Source organism: Bufo bufo, chromosome 8 (genome assembly GCF_905171765.1).
Source record: "Bufo bufo chromosome 8, aBufBuf1.1, whole genome shotgun sequence".
NCBI classification, from domain to species: Eukaryota; Metazoa; Chordata; class Amphibia; order Anura; family Bufonidae; genus Bufo; species Bufo bufo.
Window position 1 is genome coordinate 14,459,265 of NC_053396.1, and position 23,319 is coordinate 14,482,583.

General features: G+C 44.4%; 2 protein-coding genes across 9 annotated transcripts in view; one reads left to right on the top strand and one right to left on the bottom strand.

The window, feature by feature from the left end:
• The window catches only part of RALGPS1 (Ral GEF with PH domain and SH3 binding motif 1), a 351,272-nt gene that overhangs the window by 160,747 nt on the left and 167,206 nt on the right, over positions 1-23,319 (top strand). The gene's annotated exons all lie outside the window — the stretch shown is intronic.
• ANGPTL2 (angiopoietin like 2) overlaps positions 1,866-23,319 on the bottom strand; it is a 31,126-nt gene continuing 9,672 nt past the window's right edge. The window contains exons 2-5 of the mRNA XM_040442464.1: positions 15,883-16,743; positions 4,277-4,470; positions 2,687-2,957; positions 1,866-2,332 (exon numbers count right to left, since the gene is read on the bottom strand). Coding sequence (XP_040298398.1) covers positions 2,133-2,332; positions 2,687-2,957; positions 4,277-4,470; positions 15,883-16,687 — 1,470 coding nt within the window. The 5' untranslated portion in view covers positions 16,688-16,743 and the 3' untranslated portion in view covers positions 1,866-2,132. The remainder of the gene's footprint in view (positions 2,333-2,686; positions 2,958-4,276; positions 4,471-15,882; positions 16,744-23,319) is intronic.

Below are 23,319 nucleotides of genomic sequence, written 5' to 3' on the forward strand. Positions count from 1 at the left end.
ATAGCGTCAGTGTGAGTGCACACATCACAGTACAGTGACATTGGGTTGTGTAGGCCTGTATTGTAATACACTGCAAGCGCCTAATATTACAGCTTATAATATAATGAGAGTTGGCGCTGCTTTCTGTGCTCTTCATCCTGGGTGTTTATGTACCACATGTCTGCTTAATTGTGGACTGGTATCGCTCCAGATATTGGAGATTAAATGTCAGGAGTCATTTATTAAAGTGTTCACTGTAGACTGCCTCCAATGCACAGTCATTGAAAATTTTACATTGGCACACAGTAAAACTTACTGTCCAATAATTCTCTTTATTTGACACTACACGAAAATGGATCTTAATAGTAGGTAGGGGTTTTCAGGATTTTATGAAAATCTGTGTCTGCTTTATTATAGGAATAACGCCACCCCAGTCCATGGGCTGTGTCTAAAATTGCAGCTAAGCCCCATTCACTTAAAGGGAGAAATGCTGCAGTATGTAAGAACTTGTGGTGCTGTATGGTGCCTTCTTTTCTAATCCTGGATAACACCTGTAAGATTTAGTCTAAAGCTTCAAATGCAAATGTCCATATCGGGACTATACGTGAGGGGGGGTTCATACAGATTCGTTGCGTCCGAGGAGACTCGTACCATTTATTTATTTTTTTTAGATATAAGATACTAGATTGTTCTCCAGTACCAAGTATTCAGTTGTGCAAAACTAAAAATAAAGTCTCCAATAGTCGCTAATTACCAATCAACAACTCTTTGTTTTCCACATTTTGTAAAATTCACATTAGGCCGGTTTTCATATGAGCATAATATGGCTGCATTTTTGCAAATCCAAAGCTGTCTGTGGGTCTAGTGCCATGAAGAGCAAGGTAGATAGCTATTATCCAGTTATATTAGGTCAATAAACCCACAGTCGGGCTGAGATGTGCTCCCATAGTACAGGCACAGAAACGCACCCATTTGCACCCAGCCTGTTTTGAAAATCGTCAACAAATTTCGAAAGCATTTTATATGGAAACTTTATTAATTACATAGTAAATGTCCTCAGTAATGTGGTAAAAAATCTCATCTTTTCAATAGCACTTTTCTTGGCAATTTAGAATAAATATGAAGTATGATGCTGTCAAATTTAAACACATTTATTTGCAAAAACTTTATATTTTTTTATTAGAAAAAGTGAATTCATCTATAGTTTTTTACATACCATTAAATATGTAGATGGCACCCATCATTTGCCTGCAAAGTTGGATGCCGCATTTTAAAAGATGTAGATTAGAAACAAATTTTAGAACGGCAGCTGTGCAGGTTTCGGTGAGGAACATGGTTTGGGGGTAATGTATGTTTGTTTTTTGTTATGTTTCTGCAAAAATATATATGTACATAGTTCTCTATATACTGTACAGGTAGGTTGTTCGGTTATAGCAAAACGTGTAGTTCCCTGATGAAGAATGGATGTCGTAGAGGTCACACAACAGAAGCGGGTACGTAGATACAGTACGTGATGAGTCCATGGGCGGACTGAAATTATTGTATGTCCTGAATAGGAGTGTGGGGGGTAGCTCTCCGTGGTTAGGATAGAGACCACATTAGTGTAGTCCTAACATATAGTTTATTACAGTTTATCCTCTTTGCTATAGTTGGTAAGTTAAAATAAAGCAACATACTGAGAAGACTAGCTTAGCTTTCTACATTCACTGCTATATAGATTTCATTGGAGGCTGCTTCCTGTGTCAAAATAATCCAAAAAGATAATACAAAATACATCTCAGTACATAGTACTTCAAAATATCCTAAGCTGTGGTCTACATATGTGACATATATAGCTATACTTTTTATTGCGTATGTTTGCTAAGGGCTGGTTTTGATTGAGGAAAAAGGCAAAAAAAATTAAAAGTCCGTGGAATCCCGGGCGACAAAGTTTTCGGTACTCCCAACGTATTTGGTAAGACTTATGAACGCTCCCATGAAAGTACTGGTTTATAAAAAGAGGTCATAGCATTGAATAGATATTTGTACATCATCTTACAGTACTGGCGGACAGTTCAGTCTATGTGTCTGTCGTTGCGATCTCCGATTCTACAAGGGAAATGACTACAGTACGACGTTTCCAATGGTGGAACGAGTCTTTGTTTTTAACCTTTTCAATGGAAAGTGTTGGGATTTGGCCTGATCATCATAACAACCTTCTTTAATGCGTATGAACCGCCTCGAAACTCGGCCCAGTAAACGCCATCTTGATAGCGGCTGCGGTAATGTCCTCCCCTGTACCAGACTCCATTGAGGTTGGAGTGAGCGCAGGCGTTATACCACCATCCACCTTTCTGGTAGTGGGCACAGTTACCTACAAGAGGGGAAAAATATTTCGTATGGTATTACTAATACATCTGTGGGTTTACAAAGATAAAATAAGGCTGCCCGACCTTAACTTTTAGACGCTGTTTTTAATAAGCCCCTGTGCTGGCGGTGTATCCGCCGGTGTTATGAAGAGGCACCGGCCCTTACATAACTTCATTGCATCCAGCACCAGTCTAAATGGAAGACAGCTGATTTACATTTAGACCATTTATAACACCTATAAAATGATGAATGAGACAGGCCTGCAGGCCCGTCCCTGCCCACACCTCGTCCACTTTTCTTTAAACCTTTGCGCCCCAATATGTGCCCGAAATACGTAAATGACCCCCTATGAATTTACCTGTGTATACATCATGGTCTCTATCCAAGGTAGTGAACTGCTTGCCGTTGTGCCAGGTGAAGGAATCTCCGGCATTGCCATCATACCGTCCCAACCTCAGCTTGTAAAATTCACTTTCTGGTTCCAGACGAAAGCTGGCATACTCTGCGAAGACCTTGCGTCCTTGCCAGTCCTCCAAGGTGACTAATAACTTGTAATTGGCTTGATTCGTTAGCCAGTAGATATTTTCAAGTCCCAGCCAGTATTCTCCATCGATGTTACCGAATCCTTGCTGTGAACAGAAACAGGAGGAGTCACCATCTCCAGATAGAACAAGCAACTCCAGAGGAAAAACTAACCAGTTGGCCTAAACCTCCACTTTCAGGTTCCAGTTCGTACTTTTCTCACTGCCCTTCAGATGTTTATGTGCTTATTTCTAATTAGTAATACATGCCATTCACTCCATTGATCAGCACAGAGTCGCCAAAGATTAACTTTGAAGACCCTAGTGTGCACAGCTTCCCTCCAAAATAATGACCTGCCTGAGAGGCCAGGATTATCTCCCTGCCCACCCACCGGTGACTGGGAGTTTTCTGCTTGCTTTTCTCCTCGGTGGGTGGGTGAAGACTCATGAATAACCATGACTTCTCGGCAGCCATGCCTCTTTTCCAGGCCCTTGCTGCAATGGTTATGCAGCAGGTTCTCAGCAGCCACTTAATATTGGCTCATGAGTGACTGACCGCTGAAATCCGCACGTCTTATTGACGGTTGCATAAACGTAAAAACAGGTTCCATATAGGCCTGATTCACATGACCATGCTCGGTCCTGAAAACACGATCTCCCAGACCAACTGCAGCTCCCTTGGGCTGAACTGACCATATCATAGTGATTTATGATAGTCCTATCTGGTCAATCGTGGGTCTGATGTACTGTACTCGCATCATCACAACATTATATACCCAACAATAAAACACCATGATCAGATTTGAACTGACTGTGTAAATCACCATGATGAAGTCGGTTTGGGCGTGGGGAGCCGTGCTGGGCCCGGGAGATATCGGCTGACACAAGGGCTTTGTTTCCGGTACCGAGCTCTGCTGTGTGAACCAGCCCTTAAACTGTTCAACATTAGTGTTGAGCGAACTTGTGTTTTCAAGTTCGGCGTACAAGGTTCGGGTTATCTAAGAAATCCCGTTATGGATTCCGCTACCACAGACCATAACGGAATTCTATCACGTCATGCCCCACGGAAGCGTATAAAAGGCATTCCGTCATAATAGAAGTCCAGAATGCCTCTTATAGGCTTCCGTGGTGCATGACGTCATAGAATTCCGTTATGGTCCGTGGTAGCGGAATCCATAACAGGATTTATTAGATAACCCGAACCTTGTACGCCGAACTTGAAAACACAAGTTCGCTCAACACCATTCATCATCAATTTGATGATTTGTTCAAGTAGTTGGGTTAATATTGGAGGTAACCCTATCTATTAATGGGGCAGTCGGTCAGTCTGACTAAAATTGTCCAGTACCGTAATGGAGACTCTCTAAAATGGAAAAATTCTGAACAGTTAAAGCTCATGGATTGGAAAAGAAATGAAAATTACTCACTTTATACGTCTCCCAGTTTCTGAAGAAGTTGACTGACCCATCGACTCTTCTCTGGATGACGGTCCAGCCACCAGGGTCATGTCTCTGGTCACACCACACTTGCATCAATCTGTTGGTGTTTTCCGGTTTTACCAAATAGATGCCACTTGTGTCATGCCCATCTTCCAGCGCTTGTAGACAGTCTTTCCATGGGCCTAGAAGAAACAGACAAAAATTTTTATTTTTTCAGGTCTGTATATAATGAACCACAAATTCCTGCAGTATGAAAAGTAACCAAAGAAGCGAGCATCTGTTCAATTGCCAAAAAAAGAAAGATAGCAGAGTTGTGTTTGGCCTTTGAGCGTATTGGGATAACCTTGAGTTTCATGTATTTGGAAAGGGTTGAATCTTGTTTATAGTATGGAGCCTGCGGAGAAGCGAAACCTCGTCAAAGGCCATTATTGTTTGTGCTTTTCAGAGTGCGGCTAAGACTGGCACATGCATGCTTGGCCTCCGGTGGCCGGGTTACCTCCCCGAAAACAAAACAATCCGGCATGTTGAAAAACAATTTCCTAATCCTTATCAAACCTCTGCTGTCGGGAGAACACAGTGTTGTGCCCCTTCAGGCCATGTACGAGGTGTAGCACATGTGTTCATTTTAAATGGCCTGGCTGAATCCACATTGCATTAACAGTGGCCGTTTACTGTTTGCCCTGGGTGCACATGTCAAATGCATTTACCCGGTGGAGGCCAAAAGTGAGTCCTCCATCATGCTGGTATTCATTGGTATACAGTGTCTTTTTTTAAGCTGTATGGATTAGCGCAGTCTGATGCACTATTCCCTACAGGACATCCCACAAAAAAATAAAATTATATATATATAATAAAACAAAATTATAAAATTATATATACTTGGAAGCCTACGGTCAGCATGTCAGGAATTTCTCTAAAACCTGTAATGCCAGGTCTTTTTCTTGTTTCCTACCTGACAAATGAATCTATCCGAAACTGAGACTGAGTGCCAGGACATACGAGACAAAATGAACCAAGGTGCAGATATGGGACATTGCGCCGAGAATACTTCAGTCCACAGCTAATGTCCTTTTCATATATCTCCTCGTTAAATGTATGTCTTCAAGACAGACAATGCAAGCACCTGGACCCTCCAAGATGAAGGAAAGTCAGACGCGCGGCAGATAATCTGCTTACATTGGAATCACTAGTGTAATGGGTTTTGTCTTGGAAGAGGCGGCAAAGGGTTATCTTGTTTTGCTATCTGCATAGCAACATCTATGGCTTTTATGGTCCAAGTCTGTGGCTTGCTGCCCCCAAGGTAACATAAACCACTACAAGAAGAGCTATTCTTTGGGAAATATTTAGATTTTTCTCAGAATTACCTCAGCGATGCTGTGAGTTGGCCTGGCTTCAAAGCTTTGTGGTGCAGAGGGTGTCGTATATTCACTTTTTGTTGTCTAGACCAAAAAACACCCCCGTTATTATTCCTAACACAGATCCCCTTTCTCCTTGGTTTCTTCGTGGAGATTTACACCAATTATATTTTTATGAGATGTTCAGAGAAGATGGCTTCCACATGATCTGAGCTGATTTTTTATGTGGCGCCCAGAAACCCAGCTCCCAGGAAAATGTCAGGATGGATGCTTGAAAAGGGTAATTATATATTTTTCCAGTGAAAACCTTGCACTTCAGGAAACATCCAAATTGAATTAAAAACCACAATCCACCATAATAGACAACGTTCATAACGAAGACCAGGATGGGTGATCCCAAATTTCCAGTCATTTTTTCACTGATTAATTGTCCTCTCTGACGCAGAGAAACCACCGTAGATTAATGGCCTTTGGAGCTTACGTTACGGAGCTGCGTGCAATTCATACCACATTTTTCGCAACTTTACATGGTAGAGCTGAGAGGACCAACCTGTAGGGTGGAACATGGTGTCCGTATGACCACTGACCTGTAGACACCCCATGTGCTTACTGGTAGTGTCACACTGGAGGTATAAATCAGGAGGATTTCCCACTGTATACCTACAACATATAGGGTCACATTGTGGGGGGGACGGACCTCACAATGTATTTTCTTTTTACCGGGCCCTTCTGTACGGAATAGCTTAGCAGCAAAAAAAATGGTTTCCCATCATATACCAGCTTGATTGAATCCAAATGGGCAATCTTTGGGCTTTTGTCCTGCTGCAAAATGTAGTGTGAAACCACCCATCCCCTAGAAGCAATGCTGTGGCGTCCAATGGTACAATACATGTTTTCTGTCAGATAAAAACCTCTAAAAATGGAGGCATATAGAGGTACAGTAGATCTCTTTGGACTCTGGAGAACCACATGTATGAGCTTGGTCAATGGAAGAGGTCCCTGGAATAGGTAAGTCTCTTCCAGAGCTTTTAGTCCATTGTACTTTTTGGGTTGAAGTGATCTTAAGGTCCCAAGTCCTTTCATTAGGAATGTCCAGAAGACTGAAATAATGAATTAGCAATTGTTTTAATCCCGTTTTATAAATTCTGCACTTATGAACCTTCTGGAGCCTCCTTCGTACATTTTGTAATATTTGCCGGACAAACTACAGGGTGCAGTAAAATGATGGACCCCATAGTGAAACCCAATGGTTCTCATTGGTCGGGCGTCATTGGTGTCCATCATTTGTCTGATCTAACACTGTCACTTTTAGTTTACTGCTCCTATGATGGAACAGAAAACCGGAAATGCGAGCACAGATGTGAATCCAGCCTAACCAGCATCACGGTCTGACTTGCCTTCTGATAAGGTCAGGACCACTTGGGAATTCTCGCATCCTGTTTACTCTGGATAAAAGAAGCTGCGGAAGAAATAGCATACACAAGAGATGATACAACATCTAAAGGCTGTAACCAGGCTGGGGATCTGTTTGTTGTAGAGATGAAATCACCGTCTTCTCATTACGACTTTGTGACTTTATTCTTGTTAGTAGTTCAGCCGTATAAACGCACAAATCCCTCGGGCAAACAGTCTGTGTGCGCTGGGGATGTGAGGTCAGTGTTTTGGTGGCGGAGGATGGAAGGAATGTAAACTCTCGGCAAGTCTCTTTGTCATGAAGATAGTTTAGTTATGACTATCATTGAGATCTGAAGGGTTGCAGACTGTTTTTACGTTGGGACAACCTAGGCCATTAATTCTGCAGGTTATTTCTGTACGTTGAAGGGCATCTTGTCCCTATGGCACTGGCTGACTTGTTACATATGCGCTCGTCAGCTGAAGACGTCTGCGTTGGTCCCATGTTCATATGTGCCCGCATTGCTGAGAAAAATGATGTTTTAATATATGCAAATGAGCCTCTAGGTGCAACGGGGGCGTTAACATTACACCTAGATGCTCAGCTCTCTCTGCAACTTCTGCGCCCTCTGCACTTTGATTGACAGGGACAGACAGAGAAAACGTCATCACACCTGGCTCTGTCAATTAAAGTGCAGAGATAGTTGACCCTCTAGGTGTAACAGCAACGCCCCCGTTGCTCCTAGAGGCTCATTTGCATATATTGAAACATCATTTTTCTCAGCACTCTGGGCACATAGGAACATGGGATAATACTAATAGCAGTAAGTGTTCCAAAAACACTGGAGACCTGCCGTGTGTAAGTAACCTTGGATGCCAGGTCGATTTTAAGGGCATGGTTAGGAGAGGCTTGTGGTTGGATGGATTGTGGAGGTATCTGTTATTTTGTAGTCATTAGCCGTGCATGGGATTTGCTTGCACTGGCAGTACATTCAGGGGTGCATAGAGCTGCAGTACCAGGCACAACCACTACAAATTCTATGGCACTATCCCTTCAATCCGCTGATCGTGCGGATGCTGGGAGTCTGACCCTAACAGGTCAGAGATGTTGATGGCCTATCCGAAGTCATGGAAAGCCCCCTTTCAGTTCCTTATCTAAGACCTGACCTTGTCCATATTGTAAAGACCATAAAGTGCCATTTATTTATGTATGAAAGCGCCCATGTCCTCATTCTCTATCTGTCATAATAGCTGAACATAGCGCTCAGAAGGGACGCAGCGGGGTCGCCATACTTCCACCAAGTCTACAGAAAGGAGATAATGAAGGTTAAAGGCCAGCTTCTTCCCCATGTGAAGAGGTATATTGTGCACAATGCATCCATTCACTTGATCTTAAAAGTTTACATTTTTAAAAGGCGCAATAAATTCAAGATGTCTAGAACCTCTAGTCCTCTAAATCCAGGCTGACCGCCATATGTAACACTGGCAGTTAATTTTTACATCTTTCCTTATAAATTACTATTATTACCTGTTCTCCTTCTGTATTCCCCTCATATTTCATTGTCAGGCTGCTGATGCCTGTACTAAAATTCACCATAAAACCCCCTCCTCTCAGGCGGACGCCGCCCTCCGTCCAGCACGTGTAGGTTTTATACTGCAGCGCAGTGTTTAGCAGAATATTGGCTCTTTCATCTTGTCCTTACCGGACACCCCATCTGTTCACTAATATGTGCAGGAAATTCGTAGCACAATTCTGGCTCCGGGCCCCAGAGCTGCCGCTTGGCAGATTGAGTTATATAATCTTCCCTTCCTCGCTTGCTCTGTCCATGGGTGATGTCCCAAAACAGAGCTCAATAGAACAGCATGGAGCTTGTATCTGGGACTGCATTATTCCCGGGGCTGCATTCAGAGAGTGAAACGGAGCTGACCGTATGCTGCACGCTTTTGCGTTATTGCACTGCGAGCACATTTCAGTCAATTGCCAGTTTTAGATTATATCATCCTGTGCAAATGACTACACTTTCTACCAATCACCAGAGTCCACAAAATTATAGATATGCAGGGTTGTAACTAATTCCCTGCGTAAATTGCTCATTTTGTCCAGCTAGATACCTGTCTAGAGAAAGAGAAGTGACAGTCTCTTTGGAAATTACTGTAATAGAAGCAAAGGAGGAAATCCACCAAAGATTTGTTTTCTCGCACATCAAAGTTGCATAGCACTTGGTACGGGGCCTACGTTGCATAGGGGCCCTGTGCATGAAAGGTATGTTCACCCCAGGTTATGTCACTGACGATTTGCCAAACATGCAATGCTCATTATTGAACTCCATTATAGTTCTTCAATGACTTAAATTTCTATGGTGGCTTAGATTTGGGGGGCACTATCTCTCCTTACGGAGAGCGCATTAATCGGCGTGAAGAGGCTTATAGGCCATACATGCTCCTCTGGAATTCTGGGAAGAAGGGATGGAAATGAGCTCTTAACAAGCTCTGCCTCTAATGCCACCAGATGTAAGGCAGCAATCCTATAAGTCAATGTTCCACCCTTTAACTAGGCCTTGAGACATGACTTGGATATTAAATAAGCCAGCATCTCATCTGCTGGCAGCTGTTTTGTGGTGATTGCCCCTCATCAGTGCAGAGCAGAGAGTACTGGCTTAGGGATCATGCACACGACCGTTGGGTGTTTTGCATTCTGGATTTTGTAAAACGGAAGGGCCTTTCCCTGATAGAACAGTCCTGTCCTTGTCCGTAATGCGGACAATAATAGGACATGTTTAGAGATGAGCGAACTTCTGTTTTAAGTTCGGCGTCTAAAGTTCGGCTTCCGGTTAGCGGAGGATCCCGATATGGATTCCGAATTCCGTTGTGGTCCGTGGTAGCGGAATCAATAATGACCATTATTGATTCCGCTACCACGGACAACAACGGAATTCAGAATCCATATCGGGATCCTCCGCTAACCGGAAGCCGAACTTTAGACGCCGAACTTAAAACAGAAGTTCGCTCATCTCTAGACATGTTCTATTTTTATTTTTGCGGAACAGCCATGCTGACATTCGGACACGAATTCGGACACCGTTTGAAGTGAATGGTTCTGCATATGAGCTGCAAAAAATTGGAGCAGACACTGGAAAAAAAATGTTTGTGTGCATGAGCCCTTAACTAGGTTAGAGGCCTAGGTCAGGATTTGGGAGGCGGGGGGGGGGGGGGGGGGGGGGGGGCACCATCTCTCCTTACGGAGAGCGCCTTAATAGGCTCGTGTAATTCACCAGGAATTATGCTGAATTATTGAGCCATGATACCATTTAACGCTCCTGAGGGAGCCCTGTTATTTTAATTTAAAGACCTGGTGGGTCATTAGTGGAGATAAGCGAGTTTCTGTTTTAGAAGTTATGGTCCATGGTCACGGGATCCATAACGCAATTCTGCGCTAACCCCAACCCGAACTTCTAAAACGGAAGTTAGCTCATCCCTAGTCATTAGGCCTCCAGGGCCCATGTGGTGTACCTACCCCTGTGTGCATCACCTCTGACCCCCACCATTTTTTAAAGTGTGCGTAAAGGTGGACATACATATTAGATGAACATTGGCCAAACCCATTTAGACGAACTTCTAATGCACGGATGTCAAACTTGTGGCCCTCCAGCTGTTGGAAAACTACAACTTCTATCATGCCCGGCCACTTACAGCTATCAAGGCATGCTGGGAGTTGTGGTTTTGCAACAGCTGGAGGACCACGAGTTTGACATCCCTGCTCAAATGTGTATGATGTGACCTGACCCTTCGGTGACAGCTGTCGGATGTGTCCTTGCTGGAGATAAGATGCTGGCAGCAGGTGATTCCTCCACCTCCATAGAAATGAATGGAGCGGTGGGGATCCTAGCAGTAGGACGTCTACCAATCTGATAGTTATTCCTTCCAAATATCTCTCTATAACCGGAATACCCCTTTAAGCTTTGTTAGGTTCCTAGACCCCTACAAGTATGTCTAATGTGTTGGCCATAAACCTAACACAAATACGGTTAGGTGTCCTCTGACCTCCACGTAGACATGCACTCTCAGCCAAATAAACCTTCAGGCGTCATGGTATACACGGGGATGACTAAGTGGTGATTAACCCTTGCTTTGTCTTCGTCGCTGCATTTGGATTTTAGTATAAGGATTTTGCTTTCATCTTTTATCCACGTGTTTGCAGTATTCCCACTTGACCACATGTACGGCTACTTCACTTTTGTGTGTTTTGGCAGGATGTTTTAGTAACACGTCTGTGTGTGGTCCCCCGCATTAGGTCATTGTTTTGGGGGCGGAATCGGAATAGTTGTGAGTTTCTATAGATGTAGCACAACAAACAAATGCCACCGCCACATGGAAAGTGAAGGTAACGCCTGCAGAGGGATGTGCAGCCAGGTCACATTAGTATTGCTGCAACGCCAGAGTGATAATAGCCCAACTATTGGGTGCAAGAATAAACTTGCTCTTTTTTTAGTGGTTTGGTTTTAAAAATGAACATTTCTAGTCCGGTATTTTGTTTACTGCCAATGTTTAACTTGTATGTTGGTGCCGTGCGCCGTTTATATTGCACCTATTAGGACTGAATTGGTATCTGAGGAGTCATTGGTACGACTGGTTTTAATAAACTTACATTTTAATTTCCTATTGTACTGAATTGGGCCTATTTAGGGTCTATTCATGCTGTTTTTCTATGTTTGTATATGTCGGAAGTGCCCTCAGCATATACTATGTCCCCTCAAAGTGCCCTCAGCATATACTATGTCCCCTCAAAGTGCCCTCCGCATATACTATGTCCCCCCAAAGTGCCCTCAGCATATACTATGTCCCCCCACAGTGCCCTCAGCATATACTATGTCCCCCCAAAGTGCCCTCAGCATATACTATGTCCGCCGACAGTGCCCTCAGCATATACTATGTCCCCCACAGTGCCCTCAGCATATACTATGTCCCCCCACAGTGCCCTCAGCATATACTATGTCCCCTCAAAGTGCCCTCAGCATATACTATGTCTCCCCAAAGTGCCCTCAGCATATACTATGTCCCCTCAAAGTGCCCTCAGCATATACTATGTCCCCCCACAGTGCCCTCAGCATATACTATGTCCCCCCACAGTGCCCTCAGCATATACTATGTCCCCTCAAAGTGCCCTCAGCATATACTATGTCCCCCCACAGTGCCCTCATCATATACTATGTCCCCCCACAGTGCCCTCAGCATATACTATGTCCCCCCACAGTGCCCTCAGCATATACTATGTCCCCCCACAGTGCCCTCAGCATATACTATGTCCCCCCACAGTGCTCTCACCATATACTATGTCCCCCCACAGTGCAGGACATGATGGGAGTTGTAGTTTTTTACAACAGCAGGTTGAGCATCCCTGGTTTATATAATGCCCCTCATTGTGCCCCCAATATAAAAAAAATGCCCCTCTGTAGTGCCCCCAGTATCCATAATAAGTATGCAGTTTCTCCCCCAGTAGAGATAATGCCACTCAATAGTTGCCCCCAAGATAAATATTGCCCATCTTTTGTGCCCCAGGATAACTTAGGCACCTCTTTTATGCCCCCATGACGGATTATGCCCCTTATTAGTGCCACCTGTATAGATAAAAAAAATACTAAATATCACAACACAGGTGTGCCAGGAATGCTCGCTCTTGCCTCCCGTTAGATGGGTGCACTCCTTTCTAAACGGCTGACAAAAACGGGGCCGTCTGACCATCAAAGTGGACAAAAATCGGACACGTCGTTCACCGGCCTTTAAAAAAACTGCCATTTAATACTGGGTTTGACATTTGTTAAATTTTAACTCTGCTAATTGTTGATTCATACCTGAAGATTTGGATATTACAGATATCACTTCAACCAGAACTTATTAGAAAGGAGCAATGTTCTTCTAATTTTTGCCTTTGTGCTTTATAGTTGACTTTTCAGTGTTGATTGAACTCCCTGCTTAACCTGACACTTCTCTAGAAGCAGCCGGAACGCCGCGCCTCCCATGGTGGGTCAAAGCATTCAAACCTCTGAACCCTGGTGGGTCAGTTTTCCCTTTCTGCCAGATTCTCCTTCCCCAGGGGGTTCCTTGCAGCCCACGATAATTATGATAACTTCTTATGCTACGGATTAAGAAAACATAGCATTGTGGCCGTGATCTGAAGTCTGGAAACCTGGTAAGTTCGAGAGAGAGGTGCCAGGAGTTTGTGGTAATCTTCTTAGTCTCTGGGGTCCAGGAGATGCACTTCAGATGAGGTCAGTCCACGTGGACTAATGATATCTGCACACCAAAGGCATTCAGGTTTCTCTATGATTGGAGGAATGGATCAGCTGGAAATAGGAAAGCGCTGGGACCTGTAGATTTGTGAAATAGCACGCAAATCTCTGCAATTTCTGCAGAGGCTTATGGCTGGGATCTCCATGTACGTCATCCTCCTAGAGATCCTTCAGGGGATATCTGCTGGATGGGGAAGGGATTAGTCTGCTGTGGAAAGTATGTCCTCATTGTCTGACTTCATTTGGTGCTTTTGGGGGTTGTTTCAGTGACTGTATAAAACGCTTCTAGACCCCGAGCAAACGAGAAATGTTTGAGGTCTGTGTGTATAGCGAAGACTTCTTCCCATGTTTAATTTCTCCAAATCTACATGATATACGATAGGAATGGCATGATATCTAAAGGTGCATTCATATAATTGCCCGTTAAAAACGGATAAGCTGTCCGTTTTTCATGCCCATTTTGCATCCGTGCGTGCATCCATTTTCTGGCTTTGCATTAGTTTTTAATAGACATTAATACATGTTTTTTTTTCACATCCCAACCCCTGCAGTTCCCCTTATTGTGTACATAATGCCCCCCATAGTGCCCCTGGACATCCAGTTCCTCCATAGTGCCCCCCAGTATGTATAATGGCCGCCATGGTGTCCCCCAGTATCCATAATGGCCTCCAGTATCAAGAAAGGCTCCCATATTGTTGCCCAGTATAAATAATGCCCCCCCCCCCAGTATAAATAATGGCTCCCACAGTGCCCCCTATTATTTGTTCACTTGAATGGCTCCGCAATCCGGAAAGGTGTGTGCGTGCAATACGTTTTTTTTCGCGAACCCAAAACGGAGAACAGTCCGTATGGTCACAGAAATCGTAAATGATAACACTAGCACATTAAAACTTTTGGTGGTATTTTACACGGGTCCCTGTCTAACATGACTGGCGGCTCCATGTACTCGGTGTTCATAAGCGTCTTGTCTCTTTAAGAGTGTGACAGCAGTTGAGCGCACTTGCTTACTTGGCATACGTTCCATGTCATTACCCCCCCCCCACTACAATATTCCATATTAAAACCTGCTCTTCGTTTTATCCTTTTTCCGAACGCCGCACTTTGTGCCAGTGTGCTTGGACTTGGTTCAGAGGTTGGCAATTCTCTGAGACTTTAATTATGTGTCCTAATTAATTTCAATTTCCAGGGAGCCTGTTGCGAGCGATGTCTGTCTTCTCAATAAGCTCAGACAGATGCTTTCCTCAACGTTTTGCTTTTAATGATAATGGAAATTATTCACAAAATACGGCGTGGAATCCAGAAGAAGTGAAGAAAAGACTCTGCAGGGTGTCCGTCTGTCGGACGTGTCTACAAGCTTTTTTAAGCTGCAATCTAAATTTATGTGAAAATCCTCTGATGCGGTTTCATCTGTGATACGTGTTTATTGCGGACATGTATTACAGACGTTTACCGGGGCTGGAAAATGGCTTGACACTTATGTACTTTCCTTCTGTAAGCCCTCTGTGCCAGACCAATAGCGGTATATGACACATGTATCTGCAGCCCAGCCCGACTCCTAAGACGGAAGCAGTGCTAGCACCACTTAAAGGGCATCTGTCAGCAGTTTTGTCCCTGTGACACTGGCTGACCTGTTACATGTGCGCTTGGCCACTGAAGGCATCTGTGTTGGTCCCATGTTCATATGTGCCCGCATTGCATATATTAAAACTTAATTTTCCTCAGCATTGCGGGCACCTATGACCTACACAGATGTCTTCAGCTGCCAAGCGCCCATGTAACAGGTCAGCCAGTGTCATATGTACAAAACTGCTGACAGATGCCCATTAAAGGGGTACTCCCATAAATGTCAGGTGCAGGTCCCGCTACTATCTACAGAACTGCTGAAGTGAACGGAGAGCAGCCTCACGTGTGCCGCCATCCTCCGTTCACCGCTATGGCTGTATGGAAAGATGGCCGCTCTTCTCCATTCACTGCTATGGGACTTTTAAAAACTGCTGTTTTAAGGACTTCCATAGCAATGAATGGAGAGCACTTTGCACATGCGCAGTGTGCTCTCCTTCAGTTCAGGGGTCCGATTCTGAAGTTAGGTTCGGGGCCCACCTTTGAGACCCGCTCCTATGTGATATCGGTGGCATATCCTAGTAATAAGCCATCACTGTCTAAAATGGAACATCCCCTTTAAGGCCACATGCAGCAGTGTTTACACGGCGCCTCGTGACAGCAGAATTTGGCTTGGATCCCACACCAAAAAGGCGCTGACAGCCGCACAGAATCAGCCTCTATTGTTTTCAATGCTTCCATTCATGCGGCTGCAGTTTATTGCACCATGGTTTTGGTGTGGTCGTGGCTGTAAACCACGTTCTCCAACGGGAGCTAGATTCCACGTGGCTGCCGAACGGCTCCTTGGCACATGTATATATATATGTAGATAGAATCTGAAAATTCATGGACTTACAGAAAACTTCTCACAAATAAATAAGTAAATGGACAAGATGAGTGGAAAAGAACGCAGATCACATTAGTTCATATGTTGCCGATATCTGTGCAGCATTATACTTACCTGAAGGTTTGTCAGTAGAGGTTGGTAGGCTGGTCACAACTGGCATTGTAGGCAGAGGAGGTGGAAGCACCTTTAGGTTTTGGTCTCCCTGTATCTCGTTGGTAGATATTTGGTTAATGCGGTTATAGTTGGGAGGCGGATGCACCCGGTGTGGCTGCTGGGGCGGTTGTGGTATGGGCCGAGATTGCGGCATTTTTTGACATTGTTCTTCAAGTTGTGCAATGACAATAGACTGGTTACTCGCTAAAGAGGCCAAATGCTGGTATTTGTGCTCTAAATCCTTATACTTATTAGTGAGTTGTAGCATTTCTGTGGTTTGGTTCAGAACCTTGTTCTCTAGCTGGGAGAGCTCCAGCGCGTTGTCCCTTTTCCGGATAATCTCATGCAGCAGCTGCATGTAGAGCTGGGTCACCCTCGAGTTCATGTTCCGACTCTCTTTCCGCAAGAGTTTGACCTCGTTCACAATGCCCCCGTCCACCTCCACCAGCTGCTGCAAGGTTTCGATCTGTCTCTTCTGCTTGAGAAGTTCAGTGTTCAAAAGTTCTATCTCTTGTTTGTGCAGTCGGCTCTCGAACGCCGTCTCCTGCTCTTTGGAGTTCACGCAAATGGCCCCGGTGACTTTCTGCTGGGGGACGATGAAGGTGTAGCTGCATTTATCCGAGGATTCTGCCGCCCGCCTCTCTCTGTTCATATAGATAAATTCTGGCTCCGAGCCCTCACTGTTCTGAAATTCTTGAGTGCTGCCACCATAAGTGACCCCCAGAACCACAAGGAGTAACAGAGGGACCACGTTCAGAGATGTCATTGTCCTTCGTTTGTAAGTGAAAATTTCAAACGCTGGGAATTATCTTCTTCTCAATCCTGTGAAATAAAATATAGATATTAAAATAAATGCAAAGAATGCACCATATCTGCAAGAAATAAAGGCAGGCGTGCCATCGAGGCAGACCGTGGAGAAAGAGCAAGCCCCGCGTGGTCCCATCCCCCACTGAGTGCAGGGAACCAGTACAAGACTCCCCTCATCAAAGAAGCTACATTCAAGATTATCCTGCACTATTTAGGCCACATGCACTCGATCATATCTGTTTTGCAGTGCACAAACTGCTGATCTGCAAAATACAGATACCTTCTCCCATTAAAGGGGTTTTTATCATCTGGGATACTGATGGTATATCGCTCACTCAGCTATTTTCGGAAGTCCAACAGAAACGAATGGCGAGTGCGGCCACTGCTCCATTCACTTCTATGGGACTGCCAGAAATAGCCAAGCCAGAGCTAAGATATTTTCGGCAGTCCCATAGAAATGAATTGAGGACGGCCGTGTTCACTTTTGGGGCTCATTTCTAGAGGTAGGAGCGGATCCCTTGTCTGACACCAAGGTCTCAGGTGAGACAACCCCTTTAATATAAATGACTAATCTTGGATGAGAATAGGGACATGTTCTGTCATTTGCGGGATGAAATCAGTTTGTCCATCTTTTTTGCGAACCTATAGAAAATAAATAAAGGAAACCCAGTCATCTATGATCCTGAAATATGGAACTGAGTTTGAATGAAATCTAGAATATGAGGACACTGGGGGTCGTTTTAGATGCCGGTCTTAATACCCCTTTAGCTGGCGGTGGATGTGCCGAATGGGCGTATCCACTGCCTGTCTCAATGTACGCCAGTTCCCCTTTTTGTAGACCTGGCCTGAGCGGGGAATAGTTTGATTGCAGCACTATTAAGCTTTGCTCTGCAATCCCCGCCAGATATACGCCAGAAATCGCCGTATATCTGATAATAAATTACCCCCACTGTTCCCATTGGCCTTTAAGAGCGGTTTGCAAAGAGGTGGGTAGTATGTGGTTGGAGTACTGCATAATCGCTGCCAACTTGGATGCCACACTGAAAATCAGCAGCAATTTACAGTGCAATACAGTTCTGTCAGTGCATATTGTAAAACTGAGGTTCGAAACAAAGTCCGCATGCTAGTCATGTTGATTTCGTCTAGGATTTATTGCGATTTTGCTTTAAAATCTGTGTGTGGACTGAGCCTATAGTCCACACATAGTTTAACCCACTACTAGAGAGCCACCCGACCCTCCAGCATGTGGTTCCCACTCTTCACACTTAGTAATATTTACTGATAGTTTTGCTATTGCAATTAATTCCTTCATTTTGTGGCTTTTAAATAGCAAAATGTGTCCGCCCCCCTCTGTTCTGTTGGTTTAGTTAATGGAAAGCTGTGTCGTGTGCGTGTGACAAACGCACCATTTAGAGAAACCACAGGTCGCCACCACGCGCTCATGAACAGAGACTTCATAAGCTTAACTATCACAGCCTTAGGTGGTGGAAGGAGCCATTCATAATCTAGAGAAATCGAGGTGACGAGAAGCCACACATTGTATGTTCAGGGCTTCAGAGAGTTTCACTCGCCCACTGAATAGGTCTTTTCTTTTGGAAGTGAATGTTAAAGGACTGGTTCCACTCATTTTCTGAAAATACTAGCGTCCTAGACCTCTTCCTGCTGAGTATAATGCACGGTCTCCCATTTCGGGGAAGCTCTCCATTCTAGAGTTTTTGCAGTTCAAAAATCATTGTTTTGTTTGAATTTGAGCCGTTCTGTCACATGGTTGTTTATGGGGAAACAGCGCAACTAGTGGTCAGGAGGGGTACTGCAATTGTTCAGAGTATTTTCAATTTTCAGGAAAATTGCAGGGCATACACAGTAGCCAGGGGCAGAGAAATTGTATATAAAGGATCACGCTGTGGGGAGATCTGTACAGTATGAGAAATTCTCATTGAATTCGGCAATAAAGCGCCCGACTGCGTTTATTTATTGGTGTCAGCGTGGTGCTACTTTACTGAGCTCTGCGTAAAATTACATCGGCACAAAGAAGCCATTCATCCCAATAGTAGAGAAGGAACGTCTTCTTATTTTTGGAAAAATCTTTGCTACAATGAAATCTTTACAATCGTGCCCCGGGTTGTAGGGTTGCTAACCTCGTCATAGTAAATTATTTTGCTGCAATTGATTGATTATTTTTTCATCTTCGTTAAGAGGTCCCACAGTTAAATGCCGACCCCCCCCCAACCCAATGTGCACAGCTGCAGTAAGGTATTGCTGCAGGCACAAATGGTGAACGCGTTTGACGTCTGGTGGAGTTTCTTGGCCGCGCGGGTGTCGTCAGCTTTGGTTTACGAGCCCTCTGGCAGTGGAATGATTTCCATTCACCAGCCTTGACCAGCCACTTACTGTAAATTTCAAACACAGGACGGGAAAAGGAATAACTCCGAGCTCGCTGTGGGCTTGTGGTCGTCTAGCAAACCTCTCCCTCCACTGGAGTTTTCTGTGTAACTTCATTGCAAAACATACTGCATCCAACTGTTGGTAGACGAGCAAGCGGAGGAAACCTCGTTAAACCCGGTCTACTTATTTTTCTCCTCATTTTGAAAGGGGCCCATTTGTTAAATAGCTGGTTAAGTGCGTCTGTTCCTCGTGTGGTTAAAATTAAGAGAACAGTCGGTGCCGAAAACTGTAGACGCATTTATGGGAAAGCTCCCAGAATCCCTTGCTTCTTTTATATTAGCATTTTACACTATGTGCATTGTGTGGTATGGTGCTAGAAAACCGGGACAGAGCTTCCCCCCCCCCCATTTTTCCCATTTTCAATCACAAAATATCGTTATCAATGCGTGACGTTCCCCTCAAGGTGCATTGTGCGCGGAGATATGAGAGAGGCTTACTGGGCATGATGGTACTTAAGTTCCCCAGTGGATACGCCAAATCAAATTGCCATCTTTCCGTGGCCTTTCACAGTACTACTAAAGCGGTTTCAGGTTGTTGTTCATACTGGTCTTCCTGGTTCATGAGCAACAGATGGAAGACAACCCCTGAACCGATTTCTCTAACCCTCGACAGAGGAAGCCCTTCACACTGCAGCCATGGGAACCTTTCAAATGCATGTCCATACATAGAGGAGGGTGGTCCTGGAGAAGGCCGTAATAGGTCTTATGGACCGGCTATGTCCTTGTGAGACAACCCCTTTAATTAGAGAAAATTGGGAATGTAAATTTGTAGTTCTTCATCTGTATTACTGAAGTACAGATCAGCAGGATATTTGGAAATCTAAGTGATGACCCTCTTATGGGCCCTGCATGGATAGACATGGCTGAATAGAAGAGGCAGCTGCTTTCAGGACGCGGGTCGGGGTTGATCAGCTGATTGCCCTGAGTCCCGCTCCCGGCACCCTGCAGGGGGAATGGAGTATTACATGGCGATCATTCTGGTGGGAGACACCCCTCTATGTTGTACCTATGCCCTAACGGGTCAAACAAGCAGGCGTTATCGTAGAGAACCCCTTTAAGGGGTTACATATGGAAACCAGACGTAGGTTTCCAAATACTTCTGCTTTTCGTGAGGACGTTCTCCATCACAATTACATAGTGGTATTTATTTTAATTTTATTTTTTATGGGGAAAGGAAGACATAAACAAGATTGGGAGTAGACCGCCATGTGGAAAGAATTTACGGTAGGATATTTAGTCAGATCAGCTTAACCATACAACTCCCCTCCCCGGATCCCTTTTTCTTTTGGTCAGAGTTTGGTAAAGTGCTGAGCACACTTTGGCCGTATAGGAGAGACGCGGCACATATATTAGGCATTAGTGACGTTAACAGGGGAAGGTTCCAAGTCTCCGTCCATTCACAAGGTGATAGAAAAGGTTCTCAGAGTAGCGGTGATGTTTTGGAGCACAATATGGCAGTGGCGGAGAGATGCTTTCACTCTTGGACCAGGCGGCTGACGCTTACGTTTTTTTGATCTTGGGGCTGAAGGGAGATTTACAGCAATTAGGCGATTGCAGTGCCAGCCATAGCTTAGCACTATAGCATCCATTGCCTAGAAGTCTCTGCAGGGACTTCATACCCGAAAGCAACAGAGGGCTCTTAATATCCTCTGGCCGGCAGCCACCAGTGACGCGGTGATTAATGACCTTAAGATCTATAAGACTTTTAATACTCTCCCGGCTAGTGACATAACCCATCGCTGGGTGTGAGTTATAGGTTTCTGTGCCCAAAATCGTTTCTGTAAGGAGAACATAGAATGTACAGGAAAGCCGAGCCAGATGTGATCGCATATTTCCATTATATTGAATGTATATCCGTTATACTGTACCACAGAAATACATATGTGGTTATTATATTCGGCGTATATAGCAGCAGCATGTGCTGTAGTGCTGCAGGGAAGGCATGAATGTCCACCTAAAGGCCTCATGCACACAACCGTATTTTGTATGTGGCCGATCCGCCTTTTTTTTTTTTTTTTTTTTTCAGATTGCACAGGGACCCATTCATTTCTATGGGTCTAAAACATTTTTTTTTTCAAATAGGACGGCTCATGGATGGCATCTGTGTGTCGATTCCAAAAATTATAAAACCTATCCTATTCATGTCCGTATTGCAGACAAGAATAGTCATTTGCAGATTGCACACCGAAGGTGTCCGCATTTTGCAGACCACAAAACAGTCCTAAAATGGATTTTCTGTGGAGTTAAAAGATAAAATTCTGCCACCACTAGAGGGAGCTCAGGAGATTGCTGTGTTATTGAGTGCAATTTGTAAACTGTATGCGACACACTCAGAAGCTCCCTCTAGTGTTGGTAGAAATTTAGCAGTGACCACGCAGGGGAGTTGGAGCTCTGGAATAGAAAAACGCCTCCAGTGCCTGTAAAGATATTTTAAGAGATTATTTAGCATCTGGTTTTAAAGGGATTATCTCACGATTAATGTAAAAAATGAAAATCAGACATCATAGTACATGGCAGTCTCTTTCTAACAAAGCTAGAACCAGCCCTGTACCTCACATGGATCCAGAGATCTCCCCATTCATTGTTCTAATTGCTCTTCTACATTTATTTCAAGCTGGCAGCTCAGGGGGTGTGTCTCTTCTCAGTGGGCGTGTCCTGTCTGCTGTGGCTAGTGGCTGTTGAAGGATAGAACTGAGCATGTGCTTCCATCAGCTGGACAAAGAGCAAACAGCAGGTGGCGCTATACAGATAGATTTTGGTGAATAACTCAATAGCTATAATACATTTTTAATTAAATGCAATTACAAAAGTGTTCAGACCCAGGTGCTGGTGTGGAAATTGTAGAATTTTATTCATAGGACAACCCCTTTTATAAGGTTCACCAAGGCAGCCCCTTTAAGGCAAAAAGGTTTTTCAAAGTTGGACATTCACTTTGTTCACACTTGAAATAAAAAAATTTTGCCCCATACTCCACATTAGAAATCTGAGGAGGATCCCAATGAGGATTAGCCCCCTGGTCAGTCAGTGAGGCTGATCTGTGCCTTTCCCACCCTGAATATCGGGCATCCTGCTGTTCATTATTCTGCGTTGTTTTTATTTCCCAGGTATATGCACATTAGGTCTAATACTCTCTTCTCTTGCATTGGATGCAGAATATCAGCGGATTTAGGTTTGGAACTCATAGCAAATCAGTGCAAGTAGGTAGGTTGGTAAGAAATATGGGACCGACTAAAGCGAGCGCGACTGCAGTCTTTGTAGCCCATGGAGACACATAGGTCTGCCTAGGAGCTGTATGCACTAGGTGGGTCATTAATTAAGACCTGTGTTTTAACCCCTGCACTGGCGGTGGATCCGCTGAAGTTATATGGAGGTGCCAGCCTCTACATAACTTCGGCGCATTCACCGCCAGTCTAAATCTACGCCAGCGTCCCTGATGGCATAGATTTAGAACATTTTGTATACCTATAACAGGCGTAGAAAATGATAAATGAGACGGGCATGGCGGCCCACTCCACACCCCCTTTTTAGACCAGGCGTGAGCGGGCAAAAGTTGTAGATAACCTTTTGAGCCACAACCTGCGACAGAAAACTGGCATATGTCGCTTCATAAAACGACCCCCTAAATAATTTTTATTCAAGAGCTGCGAAGTAGCTGCAGTTTTATTTGCTAGATACCCCGGATCGGTTACCACACCGAGGCTCTGTTCACACTGGGGTCAAGGCTGCAGTTTCTGATGGATCAGTTTTTAACATATTCTGGCCGCCTAGTGCAGCTGCTGTGATACTACAACTCCCAACATGCCCACTTGTATACTGTTGTATGGTAGCGAGTGCCGGAGTTGCTGATCCCTGGTGGACTCCACCCAGGTCGTCTGTCATCGTCGCGGCTTTGTTGTGTACATGTTGCTTCCTCACTTCCGAGACGCTCTAGTGAACATGGACTGAGGGTTTCTTTCCAAAGAAAACTTGCGTAAAGCTGCGTCGTCTTTCCGTTTGCAGCTAGCGATGGTCTGAATTGGGATTTCTGGCCTCCTTCATACAAACAACATCACATAGAACAACCGCAATATTTCCTAAGACGTTCTGTCCAATTCATAGAAAAGGACAAGCACTTTCCAGCAGTAGACGGATGTCTTAGTAAAGTTTA